The sequence below is a fragment of the Lissotriton helveticus genome, chromosome 2_1, assembly GCF_964261635.1.
Source record: "Lissotriton helveticus chromosome 2_1, aLisHel1.1, whole genome shotgun sequence".
Taxonomy (NCBI): Eukaryota; Metazoa; Chordata; class Amphibia; order Caudata; family Salamandridae; genus Lissotriton; species Lissotriton helveticus.
Genome location: NC_136059.1, coordinates 472,549,230 through 472,570,694, shown reverse-complemented (window position 1 = coordinate 472,570,694; position 21,465 = coordinate 472,549,230). Strand labels below are relative to the sequence as shown.

The 21,465-nt window shown below is 43.2% G+C and overlaps 1 protein-coding gene across 1 annotated transcript in view; it reads right to left on the bottom strand.

The window, feature by feature from the left end:
- The window catches only part of RAB3C (RAB3C, member RAS oncogene family), a 422,835-nt gene that overhangs the window by 37,389 nt on the left and 363,981 nt on the right, over positions 1 to 21,465 (bottom strand). Inside the window, exon 3 of the mRNA XM_078675123.1 lies at positions 10,059 to 10,183. Within this exon, the coding sequence (XP_078531249.1) occupies positions 10,059 to 10,183 (125 nt within the window). The remainder of the gene's footprint in view (positions 1 to 10,058; positions 10,184 to 21,465) is intronic.

Below are 21,465 nucleotides of genomic sequence, written 5' to 3'. Positions count from 1 at the left end.
CAAGGTGATTTACAATACCGAGCTGCAGTCTTGTCAAAACAAAGCAATGTTGAGGGTTTGTCACCAGAAACAGTACGTTTGAAACTCCTCAGGAAGGGCGTACAACAAATATGTGACAACCATGGGTTTCCTTACAACAGCAAGGGCTCTTTTGTCAGCCCAAACATCAAATAAAATTGCCTTCACCTCAGATTTCTGGTGCATAAGAATTCTAGAAGGCTCCTGGAGCCCAGGAAAGCCAAGCATCAGTTTGAGGGTGTCGTTAATGCAGGACAACCATTGGATATCAAAGACATGAACTAACGCTCAGGTTTAGCTCATATTTAGCATCACAATAGGATAGGTCAGGTGAGTGACAGCAAGTCTTTCAGCTGAGTTAACCTCACTTCCTTATGAATACTAGGGGATGATGAAGAAGGGAAAGTGCACAAAAGACGCCTTAAAAATGCATTTTTTTCAATCTTTAAGGGGCTACTTAGGCGTGTGACCCGAAAGACTCCTACCATATGTTGCAAATGCTAATGCTCTAGCTTTATAGAAGGTAATCATATGCCTAATAAGACGGCATCCAAGTTTACAGGAAAACCTGAACACATTCTCACACACGTTATTCATTTTAAGCTGAGCATTCTGCATGTGTTGGACCCAGGAACCATTACTAGAAAAGAGAATGCCCAAATAACAAAATAAACTAACCTTTGTGATGGGTGTGCCCTCCAAAAAGCAGGACCTAACCTTCTCGGGATTTTTCCCACAAGACATTTTAAATGTCTTGGTTTATTAATCTTTAGTTACTTGGATTCCATGAATCCAGCAAAGGTATCCAATAATTGATGTAGCCCACAGGTGGCCCAAGACAATAGGACCAGGTCATCTGCCTACAGGAGAATAGGAACCTGGCGGCCAGGAATGGCTGGTGCATTGGCCTAAAGGGACCGAAGAACATCATATACACCATTTATAAAAAGTGAAAACAAAAATGGGGCCAACACACACCCCTGTCTCATACCCCCCTAATTCTAAAACATGGGGAACATTCTCAATTCGGCCCATATCGTACCTTGGCTGAACGATTCTAACACAGCTGGGAAAGAAGACAGACAATATTTTAAGGAGCCCCATTTGAGAGCAAGGAATGCAACAGAACTGAATGGTCCACTGTATCAAAAGCACTACTAATGTCAGCAAAACACTGGTGACCGATCCTAGCTTCACCTTTGTGTATTTCCCAATACGGAGTTTGAAGTTTACACATTGGTCCCCTGTCCTCAGTCCCTTTCTAAATCCATACTAGACGTCAGACAAGATAGAATTATTGGTTGCCCATTCCTCCAATGTTGCAACATAACCCTGCCCAGGAGTTTCACAAATGAATCCAGGAGGGAAATGGGATGGTAACACATCGGGTTGGCCCTGTCCCCCTTCCTGAAAATTGGGACAATGATGGAATTAGCCAATGTAGAGGGTACTGAGCCCCCTGCTACCACATTAAAGACTAGAGTAAAATGTGGACCCCATAGCTAATCCATATCTATAAAAGGGTCATTTGGAACCCTGTTGGGTCCAGGAGTTTTACCTTTGGAACAACCTTTCAAAGCTTCAAGAACCTAATCCAGGGTAAAGTCAAGGGGCATGCAACTCTTAGAAATAGAACTCATTTCTGCTTCCTCTAGAGCCAGGTATACATTGACTTATTATTTCTCAAAGGGTCAAATATCCTTTTGTAGTGATTGACACAGGCTTGCAAGGAGATGTGTGATGTTAATTCAGGAAAGGAATTGCTTTTCAAAAATGGAACATTTTACAGACTTGCCAATCAGGATATTGTCATTAGTCTCAGCTGCCTGGACCAGCTTTGACCAGGCCTTTTACCTTAGCTCCTTTTTCCTAAACTCTAACACCTCATTATAAAGCTTCAGTGTAAAGCCAATAATAGAATAGTCCTTTGGGACAAACTGGAGAGCAGCCAGAAGCTTCTTAGAGCCTTGTGTACACCCATGATTGAACCAGCTATGCATATTTGATTGCCCGGTCCTAGCGGGGCACAGCAGGAGGTCATTAAAGCACCAGTAATTAGCTCAAAGGCAGATATCAAGCCATCATTATCCACATCAGGGGCTAAGCCGAGATCAAACTCATTTGCCTTCATGGCTAGCAACCTCTGCATTATGCACATAGGATCGACTCCTGACCGTCTAATTTGAACATCATTCGGCCTGACCTGGACATTGTTTAATACGCAGTTAGAGGCTACAGGGCGATCACTATAACAGACTTGTAGTATGGCCACTTACTGCAGTTGGTTTGACCCTAATATATAAAACTAAGTGATTGGTAGTGGAGCTAATTAAGAAATGAACAATTGTGACGTGTGCACCACTCCCCACAAATGTATGGATCTGTAAATTATATATAGAATTAAGGTCTACCGTAAACAGAAGATCATAATTGTGGATCAGAGTGTTTAAAAACTTTCCATACACGCACCCACACACCTGTCAAGCCGGGTGACTACATCTTTGGATAGTAAACTCGCTGGCCCATACAATTGGACAGGAAGGGAAAGATAGGCATAAGTCCTAGGTCCACTTCCAGAGCTTTAGTAACATCACAGTTGGTGGAATCAAACACATTATTCTAAAATTTAATTAGCATAGGAGCAATTCCTCCCTGATAGGACAATAGCATAAATCGATAATAAGGAGAAGATGGGACAGATGTTCTTATAGTATCAGGAATCGAATTTGTAATTAACGTCTGTACCCCACCTTTTGCGCAACCTGCAGGTGATGTTATCATAGCAGTAAATAGGGAGGAAATACCTTCAACATGCAGAAGATTCACCCGCCATGTTTACTGAATAGAAATATGTGTGTACTAGAAATAATATGAAGCCAGTCTGGGGCAATTAACTTATTCTGGGGCGTCGAGATATTCCATAACCTATTAGAGCCAGATTGAACTGAAGGGGTGGCTGGACCTGACAAACTAGAGTTCCTCGCCAATGCCCTGTTGCCAAGCAGAGGGGAAGTACATAGAACGGGAGCTATAGAATCAACTGGAGACGTATTTGTGTGACAGGGAAATAAACTAATAGGGGCAAAAAGGTCATTGAGACCCAAAGGATAAGGATGACCACTACATCTGAAAGTCAATCTACTACCTGCAAGTCATTGAATGAATTATACCTGTTTGAGAGAATAAGGGAAAAAGGATAGTTATCGGCAATGGGGGTGAGACAGGTCAAAGGATTAATAGCCAGAACCAGCAGGATCCTGACATGGGTAACAATAAAAAAATAAACCAAAGGGAAAAGGACAGCATTACCACCATTGGAGAAATCAGATGAGGACTTATGCAGAATCTTCCTGCAAACCTGGGATGCTTAAAATAAATAATCACACAATCCCCATCAAAGGATTTCCCAGACAGACCATTCCATCCCACTATAAGTGACATCAGGATTTGATCAACACCATAGATTGGGAAGATAGACTTAGACTGCAGCCAATGCACAACTTTGTTCCCTAACTGGACTGGTAACTTGACTGAACTCTGGGGTAAAGATGGAACATTAGCCATTATTACTACAGCAGGCGGGGTGAGTTAATTACATTTGTATTAGGGCATCCAGCTCTAGTACTACACTCCCCTATGTGCCCCTGCCTGTGGCAAGCTTTCAATGTGGTTACCATGCAAATTCAGCGAGAATAACCATGGCTGATTGAGGAGGTTGCGCATCCCTCACAGAATTAAAAGACCTACCCACACTTAAACCGCCCCCATGCTGTTAGAATCACCCTCCCTCCTAACCCTGCATCCTGTGGGTCAAATTGTGAAGGATTACAGTACAAATCTGGAGGGGGTCAACCGTCTGTCTATCCCAAAGGTAACTAGAAGTTGACTTACAAACTCGAGAGGGTGACACAGGGTGTGTTAGCAGCCGTCTTGCCCCCTGCAAGTGCAAAGTAGGTTGAGTGACAGCAGAAGTAGCGCACCTTGCCTTAACACTGGATAAAATGTATTTATTTATTTTGACAGTTTTGTATAGCGCGAATAAGACCCTTGCGGGTATGAGAGCGCTTTACAAGGCACATAACGGTGATTGATAAATACATAAGAATACGTTGTGTTAAGAGAGTTCATACATGGTAAACATTTAGTGACTAGCACATATTAACAAGAATATATAAGAAAGTTCAGGTGAATCTAGCTAAGAGGATTGCTTTCACTTCTTTTTTGAAGAAGGCAGCGGACTGATTCAATCTTGTTTAGGGGGGCAGGGCATTCCAAATCCTGGGGGCCGTTCCTGAGAAGGTACGATTGTAAGTTTTTTTGGGAGAAACATTGTGGTTTTAGTAGAAGATTATCAGAGCTCCTAGTAGTTCTGCTGCCACCCGATAGTACTAGTTTCTCGGCAAGGTATCTCAGTGTTTTTTGGTGCAATGCCTTGTGAGTCATGCATGCAATTTTCAAATGGATTCTGGCCTCAAAAGGTAACCAGTTGAGTGCACGGAGGTCTGGAGAAATGTGGCAATTTCTTCTGGAGCTTGTGATGAGTATAGCCGCTGTATTGATTGAGGCTCTTAGTGGAGCGATTGTTGATCTGGGAAGGCCGCAAAGAGCGACACTCCCGTAATCCACTCTGGGAATAACTAGGGTTTGGACTGCCTGTTTAAAGTCATTCACGGGTATGAATGGTTTCAGTCTTCTTAGTGTGTTCATCTGAAAATTGGCTGCTTTAGTTGCCACGCTGATGTGTTTCTCCATGTTTAGATTGTTATCCAGAGTTATTTCTAGGGATTTCGCTGACTCAATAATACGAGGTTGACTATCGAGTGCTGTTAGGTGCTGCATCCATTCGCGGATCGTGTCCGTTTGTTTAGGGGGAGGGATAAGGAGGAATTCAGTTTTTTGAGTGTTAAGTTTTAAATGGTTGTTTGTCAGCCAAATCTGTGTTTTTTGGAGCGTTGAGTTAAGGGACTTGATGTCTTCAAGAGAGTCGACCTTAATGTAGAGCTGTGTGTCCTCGGCGTACAGGTGATATTGGATGTTTGAGGAGTTGAGAAGCTCAGTGAGTGGTTCCATAAACAGATTGAAGAGTGTAGGGGAGAGGAAGGATCCCTGGGGTACTCCCAAGGTGACTGGAGTGGGATTGGATAAAGATTGGTTGATCTTAAATCTTTGCGTTCTGTCTTGGAGGAAAGAAGTGAACCAGTTTAACACTGTTCCAGATAAACCCATTCTATGTTGTAAGAGGTCTAGCGAGTTGCTGTTTTTAGACTGTATCTAAGGCTGAGGATAAGTCAAGTAGGATTAACAAACAGGCTTTGTTTTGATCCAGTATTTGTAGGGCATCATCTATGATGTTGGTCATGGCTGATTCGGTACTATGCCCCGATCGAAAGCCAGATTGAAATTGATCTAACAGATTGAAGTAGTCGATGTGGTTACTCAGCTGCATGTTTCACACATTTCTCGAGCAATTTGGCCAGGGTCGAAATGTTGGATATAGGGCGATAGTTATTCAAGTCTGACGGGCCAGCTGATACCTTCTTCAATGATCCCCAGCCTAGAACACATAGGTGCAAGCACACTTTCACTCACACCCCTCACATTGTCCTAGAGAGTCTTCTGAAAAGAGTCTAAATCCACAGAACAGAACTGAGTGTGATAGAGTCAATGGCATGATTAGATTGAGGGGCTACGGAGGGGCAGGTATTTGTAACTTCTGATACCTTTTTCCGCTTAGCAGGGGGACCGTTATCATGTGGTGAAATGGTGACCATACTAAGGATCAGTCCATCATCATCAGAAAAAACATAATTCAAGTCGGTTGGCACTAAAACCAACCCGTGAGCAGAGTCCTGCGCAATGTCACACACAATATCTGAACCAGATTCTTTCAAAGGAATGGGCCCAGATCCAGTTCTTTCCGCCAAAGTGCCGGAGAGACAATGATCTGTATGCTCTATTTACGTGTTTAAGGCCCCCTTTGTGCATTTGATACAGCCATCCAGGGAAGAGGAAGAACAGCTTGACTTAGCTGGAGCAGGAGTTTTAAGCTTCCCGTCACACCCAAAAATTCAGTGATCAAATGTTAAGCTTACAAGAAACTGAAGAACTTCTAAGAAGAAGCATCTTCCTGGGCCTGTGATGGATTCTAGGGATTGTGCCCCCCCCCCCCAATCAGCTCCCAGCACAACAAACTGCAGCAATTACAAAGTCAAGAGGGGTGGCCCAGCCCAACCTCCTCCAGGCTTGGACGGGCACAACCATGACAAAGTCAGGGAGCAGGGGCTAAATCTGACACATCCCCGGCCATGGTTACAAAAAGTGTTTTTACGCACGATGTCCCCTTCCTCCGCCTCCTGGTGGTTTGAGCTGAGCTACGTAGTTTTGGGCAGTCTGGCAGATGTAGTTCCACCCCAACGGGAGGTAACTCAAGCAGCTTGGGTCCACCCGCACACCCCTCAGTCTCTCCTAAAAGCCAAGCAAGCTGGGGGACAAGCGGGAGGCCAAAAAGGAAGTCCAGACAGGAACCAAAGTGAGAAGCAGCTCAGGCAGCAGGAGTCCACAAGCCCCACATGCACCCTGCAACCCTTCCTATAAGTCCGAATAAGCTGAGGGACAGAGTCCTCAGCAAGAGTACAAAGAAGAAATGCAGGCAGAAGTGGAAATTAGGTGCACACCTGGACCATAAAAATGGTTTTTCCAGAAGTACCAGACTGCGCCCACCGCAAAGCCAAGGCGGAGTGGCCCTGTACTGTCTGTTCTGGCCACTGACGGGCGCAGATTGATCCTGCCCTTGGCCTGGGGTTGGCCCCGCACTGCTTCTTTCTGGCGGTGACAGGTTCGGAACAGGCCTGCCCTTGGCCTGGGCTGTGTCAGGAAACAGACACTCCTCCTCCTGGGGCTTTGAGCTTTGAGACTGCGAGTCCCTGTAACCAAAAAATCTGCAAAGGCTCTCTCTATCACTGAATAGCATGTTTCCGGTCCCTTCAAACTGTGCGAGGGATACATTATAGCTCTTTCAGACTCTTCTTCACTCTGCAACAAAACTGCGGTTAATCCTTTGAGACTGGTATCAGCAATTAACTTGAAATTCTGGCAAGGATAACAACTTTGTAACCTAGGTGCTGTGGTCAGTTCAGAATGTATTAAACTCCCTCTCACAATCTTCACTCCAATCAAATTCCACACTTTTTTCAGTATACCCTCATTTGTCAGCTTTTCTTCACAATATTTTGAAGTAATGTATTATAATACTCCCCCATACCTAAAAAGTGTAATAATTCCTCTTTGTTTGAAGGTGAAGACACATTTTTGATATATCAACCAGCCCTGACAGGTTTAATCCCTTCCTCCGAGATCTCATGTCCTAGGTATTACATAAACTCTTCCTGAATGTGCGCTTCTCACTTTTATGCAGTTAAATTAACTCCTTCCAGTTTTTAAAGCAGCTCCTACACCGGTACATCATGCTTATCAACATTTCTTCTGAAAATCAGTACATCATTCTGATCAATGTTTATCAATGTTAATACAATCCTTTCAATACTCTCTCTATCGCTCTTTGAGATACTGAGGCTTTCGATACCAAACCAAATGGCACCCTCTTGTATCTGAAGGTACCAAATGGTGTAACAAAGGCAGTCAAAAATTCATTTAAACACAAGCACTGGTAAGGCCAATAGGTTTGGTATTGGCTGCCAGCCTTTTGTCAATTATTGTTTTGCCTTGTCCAGGTTTTTCCAAAACTGTTGTTTAGGAAGCTGCAGAGAACCTCATTAAATCTAAAAAAAAGACTAAAGGCAAAAAGTGTTTTTCTGGTCTCAAAAAAGTACTTATTGCCATGGTACACCCGGCACTGAAGGGAAGTACCTTGTGTTTGGATGTTTGGATGTCCTCCTTGTGAAAGGGCAGTATGCCATAACTCAAAGTCGGCGAATGTCTGAAGTGGGCCAACATTTTCCCTCGATGCATGCTGGAGTGGGTAGAAGAAAAATGTGAATGGGACAATCACAGAGTAATGAATGACCTCTGGCTGAAAACTCATGTAAGAAATTAGGTTTTACATACTTTAAGTAAAATAAAAAGGTCTTGGCTAACACACAGCTAAAAAAAAATCTATCTAGAAGAGGCTGTTTGCCTCACCTTTGAGAAAGAAAGCAAGAAAAAGGGGAAAAAGTAAAGAAGAAAGGCAACAGGGAAGGAAGACAGACAAAAAATAAAGAAAGAAGGGCAAAAAAGGACAGAAAGAAAGGAATATCGGAAGGAAGGCAGGGAGCCAAAAAGGGAAGGAGGGAGGCAAAAAGGAAGAAGAAAAGAAGGGAAAAATGAAAAACCAAGGACAATTGGACAAATGGCAAGAAAGAAAGAGGGCAAAAAAGAAAGTAAGAAAGAAAGATGGAAAGAGGACAGAAAAGAAGAAAAGGAAAGAAAATAAAAAAGCCAAAAAAACAACAAAGAAAGAAGACAAAAAAGAAATAAGGAAACACAAATAAAGAAGGGAAGAATGTAAGAAAGATTGCAAAATGGAAAGAAAGAAGGAAAGAAAAGACAAATACAGATATATGGAAATAAAGAAGGAAAGAAGGTAAAAAGAAGACAAAAGAACAAAGGCAAAAAAGAAAGAACGGAAGAAAGAAAGAAAGGAAAGAAGCAGAGAAGAAAATTAAAAAGTATTGAAAGCAAAAAAGAAAGAAAGGAGAGAAAGGGAAGAAGGCAAAAAAGAGAAGAAAAGGGAAAAAGGAATGAAGGAATGAGGAAAGAAGGAATAAGGGAAAAAAGAATGACGGAAAGAATAAAATGAAAGCAGGAAAGAAAAAAGGCTAGAAAAGGGAAAGAAGGCAAGAAAGAAAGAAAAGAAGAAAGAAAAAAAGATAAAGGGAAGGAGGAATCAAGCAAAGAAGAAATGAAAAAATTGAAGAAGGAAAGAAAAGGGAAAGAAAGCAAAAAAGAAAGAAAGGAAAGATGAAATGATGGAAGAGGAAAGAAGGAACGAAGGAAAGAAAAAAGTAAAGAAGTAAAGAAACTAGAAAAGAATCAAAGAAAGAAAGAAAAAAGAAAAGAAGGAAAGAAAATGGAAAGAAGGCAAAAAAGAAAGAAAAGAAACAAGAAAAAAATCAAAGGAAATGGGAATAATAGGAAAAAAAAGAAGCAAAGAAAAAAGGAAAGACCGAACAAGGATAGTGGCCTGCTAGGGTCAGCAGGCCACCATGTCTGTGATTGCTTTTAAATAAAGCAATCTTTGTTCCGTCTTTGTTTTTACTTTTGATTTGACCAAAATAATACATATAATATACTTAATTAAAGGGTCGTTCAGCCACCTGTCTTCACCCATTGGTCTGTCGTTGTGTCACTCCCATTTTGCTTCCGCCAACTACAGCATGCAATACACAATATGCAACCTACCATAGGGCTTTTTTTACCCACTACAATTTGGTATTTTGCAAAACAACCTATTGGTACAAAGGTCGGTGTGTAAAATACCACACTGGTCACAAAAAATTGTGACAAGTATTGTGCGACAGGTGCTTTGTACATCTGGCCCATTGAGTACTGAGGCAGAAAAAAAGCAATGGGCACTTGTCTACCAATTTGAAACCCCAGAACTGACATTTTCAAAACACAGATGAGCACTGAGCTCTACAAATACTTCTTAATCCTGAGCCACAGCATTTTCAGCTTAGAGGATATTCAAGATCTAGTTCAAGTTCTACTGCTGTGAAGCTAATGATAACCGAAGGACATGGTGACCTGTTTACTTCACCACTGTGCAGCCGATGCTGGGAACTGGCTTTAATTTCTTCTGAAAAAGCCCCCCACCCCAAAAAAAAGGCAAACGATGAAGAAATTAGCAAACAAAAGAAGTATTAGAAGCAATTTCAGTTCGAGGAAAAACACTGAAAAATCACCTAAATGCTACTATTAAATTAATTTTCATTTGCACGATGGAGCGTGATCTGCTTTAATTAAACACATAATTGCATTTAATTAAGATTCTTATTTCCGTTAGAACTAATTACAAAGCTGAATGTCCTGTGGGGTCTTACCAAGCTGCTCTGCTAAATGCCTTCCTCTTTCAGTGGCGACCACCCTCTCATCTTCCATGTCACACTTGTTTCCAACTAAAATCACCTGGGCATTATCCCACGAGTATGTCTTGATCTGAGTAGACCTGTTAAAGAGAGAGATGGTGTTAAAGAGTGATAGACCTGCAGACTTTAATCTCGAAAAGAAAACTGGAATGGTATGTTTCAGTCATTTCACACTGGTTCTAGCGTTTCACGTGTCTCTTGCTGCTGATGAAGGCATGTGGAAATTAACCAGTCTCTCATTTTTTATGACATATTTGTATTGTTTTCCATAAACAGAATTTGGTACAGGTAGCAACAATATAAATCAGACATGTAGTTGTCACACACGGTATACATCATTGGAATAAAGGTCTTACCACCCAACCACCTTTATTTGAGGAAGTATCAAGGAAAGGACACAAAATAATCAGTTCCCAACATTCATGCAATTCCGTTCTGTGGGGATCCTTTGTTGGTCTCCTGTTCTCCAGACCTTTTTTTTGTTTTCTTGCACATCCTTGCATTTATTCACTGTTTTCTCAGCCGCCAAGCTTGTATCCATAACTATCAACCAGTCAATGACCAGGGTTGGGTCACTGGCGTTCTATTCACGTGTGACACTTCGCTTGGCCACCAGGTATCCAAGGCCTACCAGAGTCTCGAGCCTATGTTCCCCTTCCAGCCGTCCATTACACTCATCCATTTCTTTTATGTTAATTATATTGGAGAGGCCATGTTTTGAAGTGAGCTCACCATGTGCACTGGCGGCTCCTCCCTAATGGCAGAGGAGAATCGTCCCACTGCTGGAAGGAGCAGGCGAAAACATAAAATAAAATGATAATAAAGCAATTATTAAAACTGCTTTATTATCATTTTGTTTTACCTGTAGGAGCTGGTTAGACCAAGCAGTCGTCATCAGAGTCCTGGGGACGGGGCCATCAGCAGCAGGAGTGGTGGGCACTCGGCACTGCTGTCAGTGTGCATGTGGGTTTGGCCGGCTATCTCCTGACGGCCAAACCGACATGCACACTGACCTCTCCCCAGCCCGAGCTGCATTGCCGGGTGGAGAGAACAGCAGGTGCAGGCTTCCAGTCATCTTTGGAGTGGTAAACGAGCCCGCTCAGGCCAATCCCAGCACTTCGAGAAGTGCTAGGATTGGCCATAGGGGAGTCTTGTAGCATGTGCTCATGGGAAATGCAGTTTGCAGTTCCTGGACTAGAAGAGCACCGAGCCACGGGAGAAGAGGATCGTAGAGGCGGCGGCCTGCAGCAGGAAGGTAAGTGTACTTTTTTTGCTTTTTTTCTTGTTTTCCCTCGAACTTACCCCCACTTTGTGTCGGCATTAGCCGTCACTGCACTAAAAGCCTATTGTATGATCATTGAAACAGCTGAAAGGATCATGCATGAGACAGGTATTTGAAGAGAGCTTCAAGTTTATTCCAGAGTAAAAAGAAACCCATCCAGTTCCCAGCCAGTCAAAGGCAACAGCCAGCACACATCTGAATCAACACATTCTATAACCTGGGATACCAAAATCTAACATGGAATTATAAGTAACCATGGCACCATGACATCAGAAGCAAGGTAGGCTTCAGGTAGGCTTCAGATGCCACACACCTTCCCCTGTTAACACAGGGATGAAATAGAAAAGATCGTGAGAGCGAGGAGAGAGGGAGAGAAAAGGAAGACAAGGAAGAGAAACAGGCATAAAAATAGCATAAATGAAATGTTAACCATGAGAACATGTTTTCAAGATACATAGTATTATAAATAGCATGGCCTCTTGACAATCCTAGAGGACAAACGTGGAGAAGCAAATGAGGCAGTACCAGCATTTTCTCTAACCAGAGAGCTTTCACTAGACACAGACTCTTTGTACACTGAGGCTCTGCTCAAATTCCAAATGTTGTGGTCTTGGGTTCTTACAACGTTTTCGAAAACTTTAATGACCCGTATGGGTTTGGAAAACTTAACCTTGGTACCAGGTAGTCTGATGAAAACAAACTCGCCTACCTTGACCACAGTTCCCTTGGGGGATTTCTTGGAGTTGAAGTACAACTTCCTAGACAAGCACTGGGGGGCAGATTTACAACTTCTGTCGCATCTCTGCTAATCACGAGGGATGCGCCAGTAGAGTTGCGACGCATCTGCCCAGCCATGCGCTGCCACTGATGCACCGCATTTACAATGCGGCGCACCGTGGCGCACAGATGGGTGGATGCTTGTCGCACCCCCCCGCGGAAAGTCAGCTCATTGCTGGAGTTGCGTCGCAAGCGCGACGCAGCTCCAGCAAGGCTCGGGTTTCCCCTATCCCTAACATGCTGTGTCAATCCTTATGCCTTCTTCAAGCAGGCGCAGGGTTTTGACGCAGCATGGCCGGAAAAGTGACTGAGTGAAATCTTGTAGATTTCACTCAGCCACTTTTCGGAGGCGTTCCTGCGCCAGAATGCCCCCCCTGTGCAGGAAGGCCCACATGCGGTGCAGGACTTTACAACGTGACGCATCTCCTTAGATGCGTCACGTTGTAAATAGCCCGCAGCATGGCGCTGGCATTGCGCCGCCGCTGCGCCACATACGTGACACAACCGCAGCGCAAATCTTGCGTAAGGGGCTTGCAAATTTGCCCCTTAGCTTGTTCCCTCATAGGCCAGTCAGGAGAGACCTTTTCAGACTTAGTCGCAGAGACAGACTCCTCAAGATGCCTCACCCAAGAGGGTTCAAGCATGGTACAGGGAGACCTACTCCTGAAGAGAACAAAAGGTGACTTTCCAGTCGACCTTTTTAGGAAACCTCCTCCTTCCAATTGAGACCAGAGCTTTTGGCCCAAGAGATGACTTTCTTTAACACCCTATTGAACCTTTCTACCATACCATTGGTTTCTGTCTGATAAAGGGAGCATCTCTTGTGCCTGATGCCGCGATCTTTCAAAAATGCCTCCATCTCTCGTGAGACTAACTGTACCCAATTATCAGTGAGGAAGATTTCAGGGTACCCCTCCTTGGCCATAAGAGTTTCCAGAAACTTTATTACGTGCACAGTTTCTATACTAGAGGCAAAGTGAATTTCAGGCCACCCTGAAAATAAATCTAGGAGAACCAAGATAAATACCTGCTGACCATTCGAATGAACTGGCACTGATATATATCTAAAGCCACCTCCTTCCAAGGTCCACGGGGAAGTTCCCTGATGACCATGGGCTGGACCCTTAGTAGCTTGAACTTCTCACTCGTAGTACACACCTTGCAGTCCCTTATGACTCTTTCAACATGTAAATCCATCCCAGGCCACCAACAGGAGAACCAGATCCTCTCTTTAATTTTGGACATTCCATAATGGGACTTGTGGGCCAAATCAATTAAACGTTTGTGAAGTTTGAGTGGAGGAACTAGCCTTGTCCCATGCATTAGCACCCCATCACAAACAGCCAACTCATCCTTTAAGCCCAAAAATGTGGAAGCCTCCTGAGATCCCTGTCTTTTTGTGTGCCACCCTTTGTGAATGAGAGTCAACTCTTCAGAGAGAACAGGATCAGAGGAAAATTCAACCCTCCACTGATGCTTATCAATAATTTCTTCTTCAATAACACACACATGAACATCACTATTATCGGAGACATCCTCTTCAACCTTCCCCACTAGTCTCGAAAGGGTATCAGCTATGCCATTCTCTACCCCAGGAATGTACCTAATTTCAAAATCATACTCCTGGAGGTCTATGACCCACTTAGTTATTCTGCTAGAGACTAGGTCTATACCTTGCTTGGTGAAGGTTTCACAGAGGGGCTTATGATCAGTCTTCACCAAAAACTTGCTTCCCCACAGAAACATTTTCAGCTTCTTGATGGCCCAAAACACTGCCAAGGCCTCCCGTTCAATAACGAGTAACAGGACACCGCGTCCTTGAGCCTTCAAGAGAGAAACATGATTGTTCTCATACCCCCTTCACCTTCTTGTTGAAGGATGGCTCCCAAACCTTTTAGACTGGCGTCTATTTCAATGAGGGACATTTTGGAAGGGGACAAAACTTTTAAGCTTAGGCGCATCACTGAGCTTTTTCTTGAGAGAAGCAAACTTGTGGTCACAAACCTCATTCCACTTGAATTCAACTCCCTTCCTCCAGAGTGTCCTCATGTTGGCACTGACCTGAGCAAAGTTTTCAATAAACTTATTATAATATTCAACAATTCCAAAGAACTTCATGAGTTCCTCTCTACGAGAAGGAGCAGACATGCGAGAAATGGTATCCACCAAACTAGACTTTGGTGCAACTCCCTCACCTGAGACAGTAGTGGATGGAGGCTGTACCAAACTGACATTTCTCAGATTTGATGGTAAGATTTGCTTCTTGCAGTTTAGTCAAAACAACATTAAGATGGTCATTGTGTTCTTTATATTCCTCCCCAAACACAAGAAGTCATCTTGGTAGACGCAGACCCCTTTACAGCCTTTGAGGATCTTCTCCATGGCACGCTGAAAGACGGACGCCGCAGACACAAGGCCAAATGGCATCCTTACAAATCTGAATGAGCCAAATGGAGTTATAAAAGCTGTGTAGTCCCTTGAAGACTCAGCCAATTCAATCTGGTGATAGGCCGAATCCAAGTCAATAGGAATACTTTGGCTCCCCCAAGCAAGACCAGCAGCTCTGAAATGTTCGGGAGTGGATAACGATCTACTATTACACATTTGTTTAGTTTTCTCAAGTCCACACATAGACGGAGTGACCCATTGGCCTTGCAAGCTGCAACCACCGGGGCCAACCAATCAGTCCCTTCGACCTCTTCAATTATTCCACCCTGCTTTAGCTTCTCCAATTCTTTTCTCATTTCTTCTCTCACAGCCAAAGGTACACTTCTCACCTTACAGCTGGAAGGTTGTGAGTCAGGATGCAAATGTATTTCAACCTTGAACTTCTTGAGACAACCAAGTTCATTCCTAAACACATTGGGGAAACTCTCCTTAACACGAGATTCAATGCCAAGATCTGGATTTTCACGAATGGTATTCACCTTCTCCTTTAGTTTGATGGGAAACGTGCTACCTGGGTCAAGCATGATCCCCAAATCCCCTTGGTGGAACCAGCTGATTATGCTGTAGCCTTTTTCCGACACATAAATCTTGCCAGAGGTGTAACGGTCCTTGTACACGATGAGTCCTATAAAGTAACCACGCAGTGGTATGGGCTCCCCACCATAGGCTAAAGGATGTATATCAGGTTTAAGAAGTGAAGTCTTGCAAGCCAGTTTGCTTTGGTAAAATATCCTTGAAATTATTGTGATTTTGGCACCCGAGTCAAAGAGAACCTTGGTGAATTCACCTTCCACCTGAATGGTATCAAATGGGCAAGATTTATGTTGTGCACCAGAATCCACTTGGACCACAATCTGGCCACAGACAAAATCTTCCTCGAGAACCTCTGCTTCCACACACTTGACATTAGAGGAAATCCTCTTGGTTTTGCAAACAACAGAAAGATGGCCCTTCTTTTTACATTTAGACCAAATAACATTCAAGGCAGGGCATTTCTTGTAATTTGCCAAATGGTCTAATTTCTCGCACCTATAGCATTTCAGAACAAAAGGCTTGCCTTTACTCTTACTCGCATTATTAGGTCAAGGCATAATATTTGTCTCTTCTTTGACAACCTGAACTACTGCCTGCCTGTCCTTTTTCATGGTGTCAACAAACCTTAAGGAGTGCTCAACCATTTTTGCTACTTGGATTACCTCATCTAAGGAGGGTTCATCCCTCAACCTCCTTCTTTCAGTCCCCCGTATTCAGAGAGCCAGATGGGGTCGTAAAGCTTTTTCTAATCTGGCTCCCAAGTGGTGGAACGCCCTCCCCCTGGAACTAAGGTCCCTTCCTACTCTTCAGCTTTTTAGGAATGCTCTTAAAACCCATCTCTTTGTGCGGACATACCTATAGTTGTGCCCTGCCCTTTTCTTGTTCTGTTTTGGTAGGCGCCTTGACACCTTCGGGTTTTAGTAGCGTAATACAAATTGCCCTCATTCATTCATTCATTCATTCAACCAAAGCTCTTCACAGATCTTTTCAATGTTACAGCCCAACATGAACTGGTATCTGATCCTCTCATCCAACAATTCCGCAAACCTGCAGGATGAAGCAAGCTTTCAGAGTTGAGTGATGTATCCCCCAACAGTCTCGCTTTCATTTTGTAACCTTTTAGCAAATTGATACCTTTCTAATATGGTACTCACTTTAGGTAAATAGTGCTTGTCAAGTTTTTTCATGCAAATGTCAAATTCATTTAAGTCTCTTCCTTCTGCGTCACTGAGTTCAGAAAGGTGATCGAAAACGTCCTGCCCCTCTGACCCTAAACAGTGAAGCAAAGTGAAGACCTACGCTCCACACTAAGACTTACTCCACAAACTCTTGCATAACGTTTAAAAACCTTTTACCATTTCTGCCACTTGATAGGAGACCCCCCCGGGTGGCATCAGGAAGAAAGGTGGAGCAGTTACATTCTGCATGTCTAATAGTGAGATAAAGTTGTAACTTCAACAGAGAAGAACTATTTAAAAATTGACCAAAAGGAAATACAAAGTAGAACACTAAGTTTTAAAACTGTAAAAGTTCTCAGAGGAACCGTGTGGCGCGCTACCCTTAATCAAATGTACATGTGTGCGTATCACAGTTGTAGAGTAGCGTAGAAACAACAGGGTTGTGTGCGTATCACAGTTGTAGAACGCAAAGAATGCTTTTAAAAATTAAAACATAAATGTCTGCATGTCACAATGGGGCACACAAGATGAAGGTAATTAGAACTCAAAAGTGTGTGTGTCACAGATGTGGCATGCAGAGTAGAGTCATCGAGACAGTAGCAGTAAACAATATAAACATAAGAGATGGTGGCTGCTTGAGGTCAGGCAATGTGAAAATGCATGTGGCAGCAGGCAAAGGGTGAGCATTCTAGACGGGATGACCTACGCACAGCAGATAGAAAGGAGTGGCTTCGATGAGTTCGGAAGGAAGAATGGCTCTGTGAAGGTGTCGAACACCAAAGGCAGATTTCGGAGGTTCCTCAAAGGCTTCGGTGACTCGGGGTGGGCACGCGAGGTAAGAAGCATTTAACACAATGTTGATTTACGCGTGGTAAGAAGCATTTAACACAATGTTGATTTAAAGGATAACAACTGTGCCTGTAAAATCCTTGAAAGAGCAGAAAGGATCACGCAGGAGGCAGGTAGGTGAAGAAAGCTTCAAGTTCATTCCAGAATAAGAAGAAACCCATCCAGGTCTCAGGCAGTAAAAGGCAACAGCCAGCACATATCTGAATCAACACATTCTATAACCTTGGATACCAAAATCTAACATGGAATTATAAGTAACCATGGCACAATGACATCAGAAGCAAGGTAGGGTTCAAATGCCACACGTATGCATTTAGAAGGGGGTATTCATTCTTTTCTTCATGAAAATGAGGAAATATCCTTTTCACGTGCCCATGTTCCTAAAACAGAAGCATGCACAGGCCGCAGAGACATAGCTGAATGTCCATTACAAATAGTTATAGAAGGGATTATTGGCTCCTTTCCTTGGGTATGGGAAGCTGTAGGGGTCATGAAGAGTCTTGAGGAGCACACCCACTCTTGTAATTCCAGGCTTAAGTGTGACAGTGCTTACCCTCGAGGGGGCTTTCAGGTATCTCAAAGGAGGAACCGGCTTTTAACACTCAATCTCTTGTAGAAGTGGGGGGCACAGCTGCTCTTCAATCCCATGCTGCCTGTGAGGTGCAAACTATGACAGTGTGTACTTATCAATACATCATCTGCATTAATTCAGGGACATGGCTATCATTGGTGAAGCTGGTGCAGTGGCAGAAGGGCTCAAGGTTGTGGTGCTTGAGGCAGCTTCATCCCTAAGGGAACCTCTTGATGCTCTCACAAGAGCCCCTGGGTAATGGGAATGAACTTTGCCCACAATGAACCAGTCTCATGGTTCAACAACATCTCATGGTTCAAAAAGATCTCGAAGGAGGAGGAAAATGGAACTAACACTACTGGAATAATAACAACCTTTCAACCCACCCCAACAAAATGGAGGGCAGTACCGCTGAGAAGAGTGGGAATGGCCTACACCTAGCTCGCATTCATGGTTGATGCAGACGGCAACATCTTGGTGTGAGTCAAGAAGAGCCCAAAACTTCAGGATTTCCTCCAGGAGGAGGTCAGCTGATGCCACATCAAGGGTCCACGACCTGGGAGGCAACTCTTGGGAATACGAAACTCACTCAAGCAGGGCTCGGGCAGGTCCAATTGCAGGTCCAGACAGGTCCAATGCCGCAAGTCAGCTGGGCAATTGCAGAGAGGCCTCTGGAGCTTGTTGTGTCCCTGTAGATCAGAACAAGAGGTCAGCTAACTATCCTTTGGAGTCGCTCAGTTACCCTGAGATGAAAGGAACATGTCCAGTCATTCTTCCAAAACAGCAGGCTAGTCTCCAAGCAGCAGAGCAATTCTCTGGCAGCAGGGCATTTTTTTTTCTGTAGTGTTCACAGGCCTAAGAGTATACTGAAGAGCGGGTCTGAAAATCCTAGCCTTATATCGGCTGCCAGTTTTGAAGTGGAAGAAACGTCTTGGGTTTTCCCCCACAGAAGTGCCTGGAATTTCCTGCCTCCCTGCCATGAATTCAGGATGTATGGGGGCTAATAGGCTAGCCTGACGTTCTTTCTGTGTGTGCTGAGGCAGTTTCTTTCAAGTGCAAGTGTGATATGTGGCTGCTCTGTCCCTCCCATTGTCTAGAAGGCCCATCCTGTCAACATCCAGTCCCTCTATTCTGTGGCTGTCTGGGGGGAATAAACAAAGGCCAACTGTCAACTACATCTATCATGTAACTAGGAACAGGCTACAAGAACCAAATGGTTAAGTCAAGTAAATGACAGCTTCCTTCAAATGCCATTTTCAGAGTTCTGACTTACAATCTGACTCTAGAAGGATATTAAGTTATAATTTCTTAGACACTAGACACTAAACACAGCATTTCCAACCTGCTCCCGAACAAAGGTTATCACTTAATAAATGTAATAAGGGAACACAATGTTACCCTATGGGAGAGGTAGGTCTCACAGTAGTGAAAAACGCATTTGGAAGTTTTTCACTACCCGGACATGTAAAACTTTAAAGTATAAGACCTACTTTTTAAATACACTGCACCCTGCCCTATGGGCTGTCTAGGATCTATCTTAGGGGTGACATATATGTATTAAAAAGGGAGTTAGTCCTTGGAAAAGATTTATTTTGCCAAGTCAAAATGGCAATTTAAAGTTTAAATCTACACACAGGCTGCAATGTCAGACATAAGACACGTTGAAATGGCTGTTTTAGTGGGGGCACAATAAGTGCTGCATGCCCACCAGCAACAGTTAATTTACCAGCCCTTGATTTTTAGTGATTACCACTTTACCAGGGAGTTATAAGTAAAGGAAATGTGCCATTAGAGTGTGAACCAATTTTACCATTTTAAAGGAGAGAGCACAAGCACTTTAGCACTAGCTAATGGTGGCAAAGTGCATAGAGTTCTAGAAGCCAAATAAAACGGATTCAGAAAAAAGGAGGGGTGAAGGCACAAAGTTTGTGGGTGACTCTGCAGCACTTCAACACTTGTAGACTGGCCACCATCCTGCACTAAGAAACATTTTCTGAAGAAGGATATGGTACAATCCAAAGTGGAGATGGGTGTAGTGAGCCATTAGGCCACTCTGTGTGACAAATCCCCAAGTCACATACAACTAGATACCAGGTTCTGCTGAAGGAATACATAAAAGGAAGTGCGACTGCTTGAGGCCCATTCCACACTAACAAACTAAGGGTCCAATTCACAATGGTACCTTGCATGTAGCAAAATTACAAGGAAGGAGTCTCCACACTCAGGTGGAATCTCTTCACTGTACACTGCAGAGAGTGCACAGTGTGGAGATTCTGCCCTAAGTGTGGAGATTCCATCCCAAGTGTTGAGACTCTGCCCTAAGTGCGGAGGCTCGGCACCTGAAACTTTACTCCATGTAAGTTGCCTTTGTGAATCGAACCCTAAGTGTTAGAGTCTAGTTTGTTATCCATGCTCCCCACCTTGCAGATCACCAGAACTGGAAGCCGAAAAATGTTTTGGGGTAGGTGTCAGCTCATGAATTCAGTTTTTAAAATGTTTCTGCAGTCCTAAACAGTTATGCAAACATAAACAATCTATCTGAAATTTGATGAGATTCAACACCATGCCATTGCAAGATGTAGATGGTACACAGCGGATCAGTTGGTAGAAACATAACCAATAAATGTAAATGTTATAATGCAAAGGTTTAGAGACCCGTTGTCTCTTTGGGACACACTGTTCTCCAGAAGCAAAAAAACAGTGCACACTGCAGAAATTATATTGGGATCAGCTGACTTTCAATCCCCTTGTTGCAAGATCTATTTAAAGAATGTTCTTCAAATCCCACAAATAAGCAACACGCAGTAAACACACAGCTGAAAGGCTTTTTAATTACAATTCTGTTTAAGTGTAATAATATCTATGTATGTACTGTGCTCCTGGCCATTTATTTGCTTTTGACATCTGGTATTTTGGCCTGCAGTCTTGTCATCATCATCAAAATACTTTAACTGGTATTTTACAACCATAAACTTATGCAACAAATAAGACAATTATACAAATAATATTAAAAACAGGTAGCACGATGGAACATATCACAATTTTAAAGCAGACAATGGCTTTTAGAAAGAGTAAAACGTCCATCACTCATCAGTATTTTAAAGGGAAACATATTTGGGAAGAACAGCAGACTTAAGAAATCGAGTCATATTATCATCTATAAAAAGCCTCGTTAAATAAATAGAAATTTAGAAGGGACAGATAAAATTCGTCACATTAAAAGGTTAAAAGACTGGCCTCTCGACTCCGCAAAAAATTCTGGCCAACGCTTTCATTCTAATGCACCAGCTTCAATCTAAGTATTTAGAGACTGCACAAACAGCAACCTGACAGGAGTCAGTACACAACAGCGGTAAAGCATTCTGATGCTGCCGACATCCATGTTGTTTACATGATGGAAGTATCCAGGATTTTCTAGGGCATACATTTGATGGTCAGAGCAACATAAAGCATGCTAAGTATTCCTCTGCCTGCTGACATGATGGACGTGTAATAGTCACAGCACCACCTGGGTTCCATTTTGCTCGAAGCAGATATATTGGGAGAGTGCCATATCGACATTTAAGATATATACCCTTGGCAGCCATTGGGGGGTATACAATCCAAAAAAGGCTCAAATACCATATCAATCTTAAAGTTTAAAAATGTATCTGCTAGGGATCCCTCAGAAACGTGCCTGAGCTCGTCAGTCCACATGTATTCCCAAAAAGCCCTTTTAAGAGA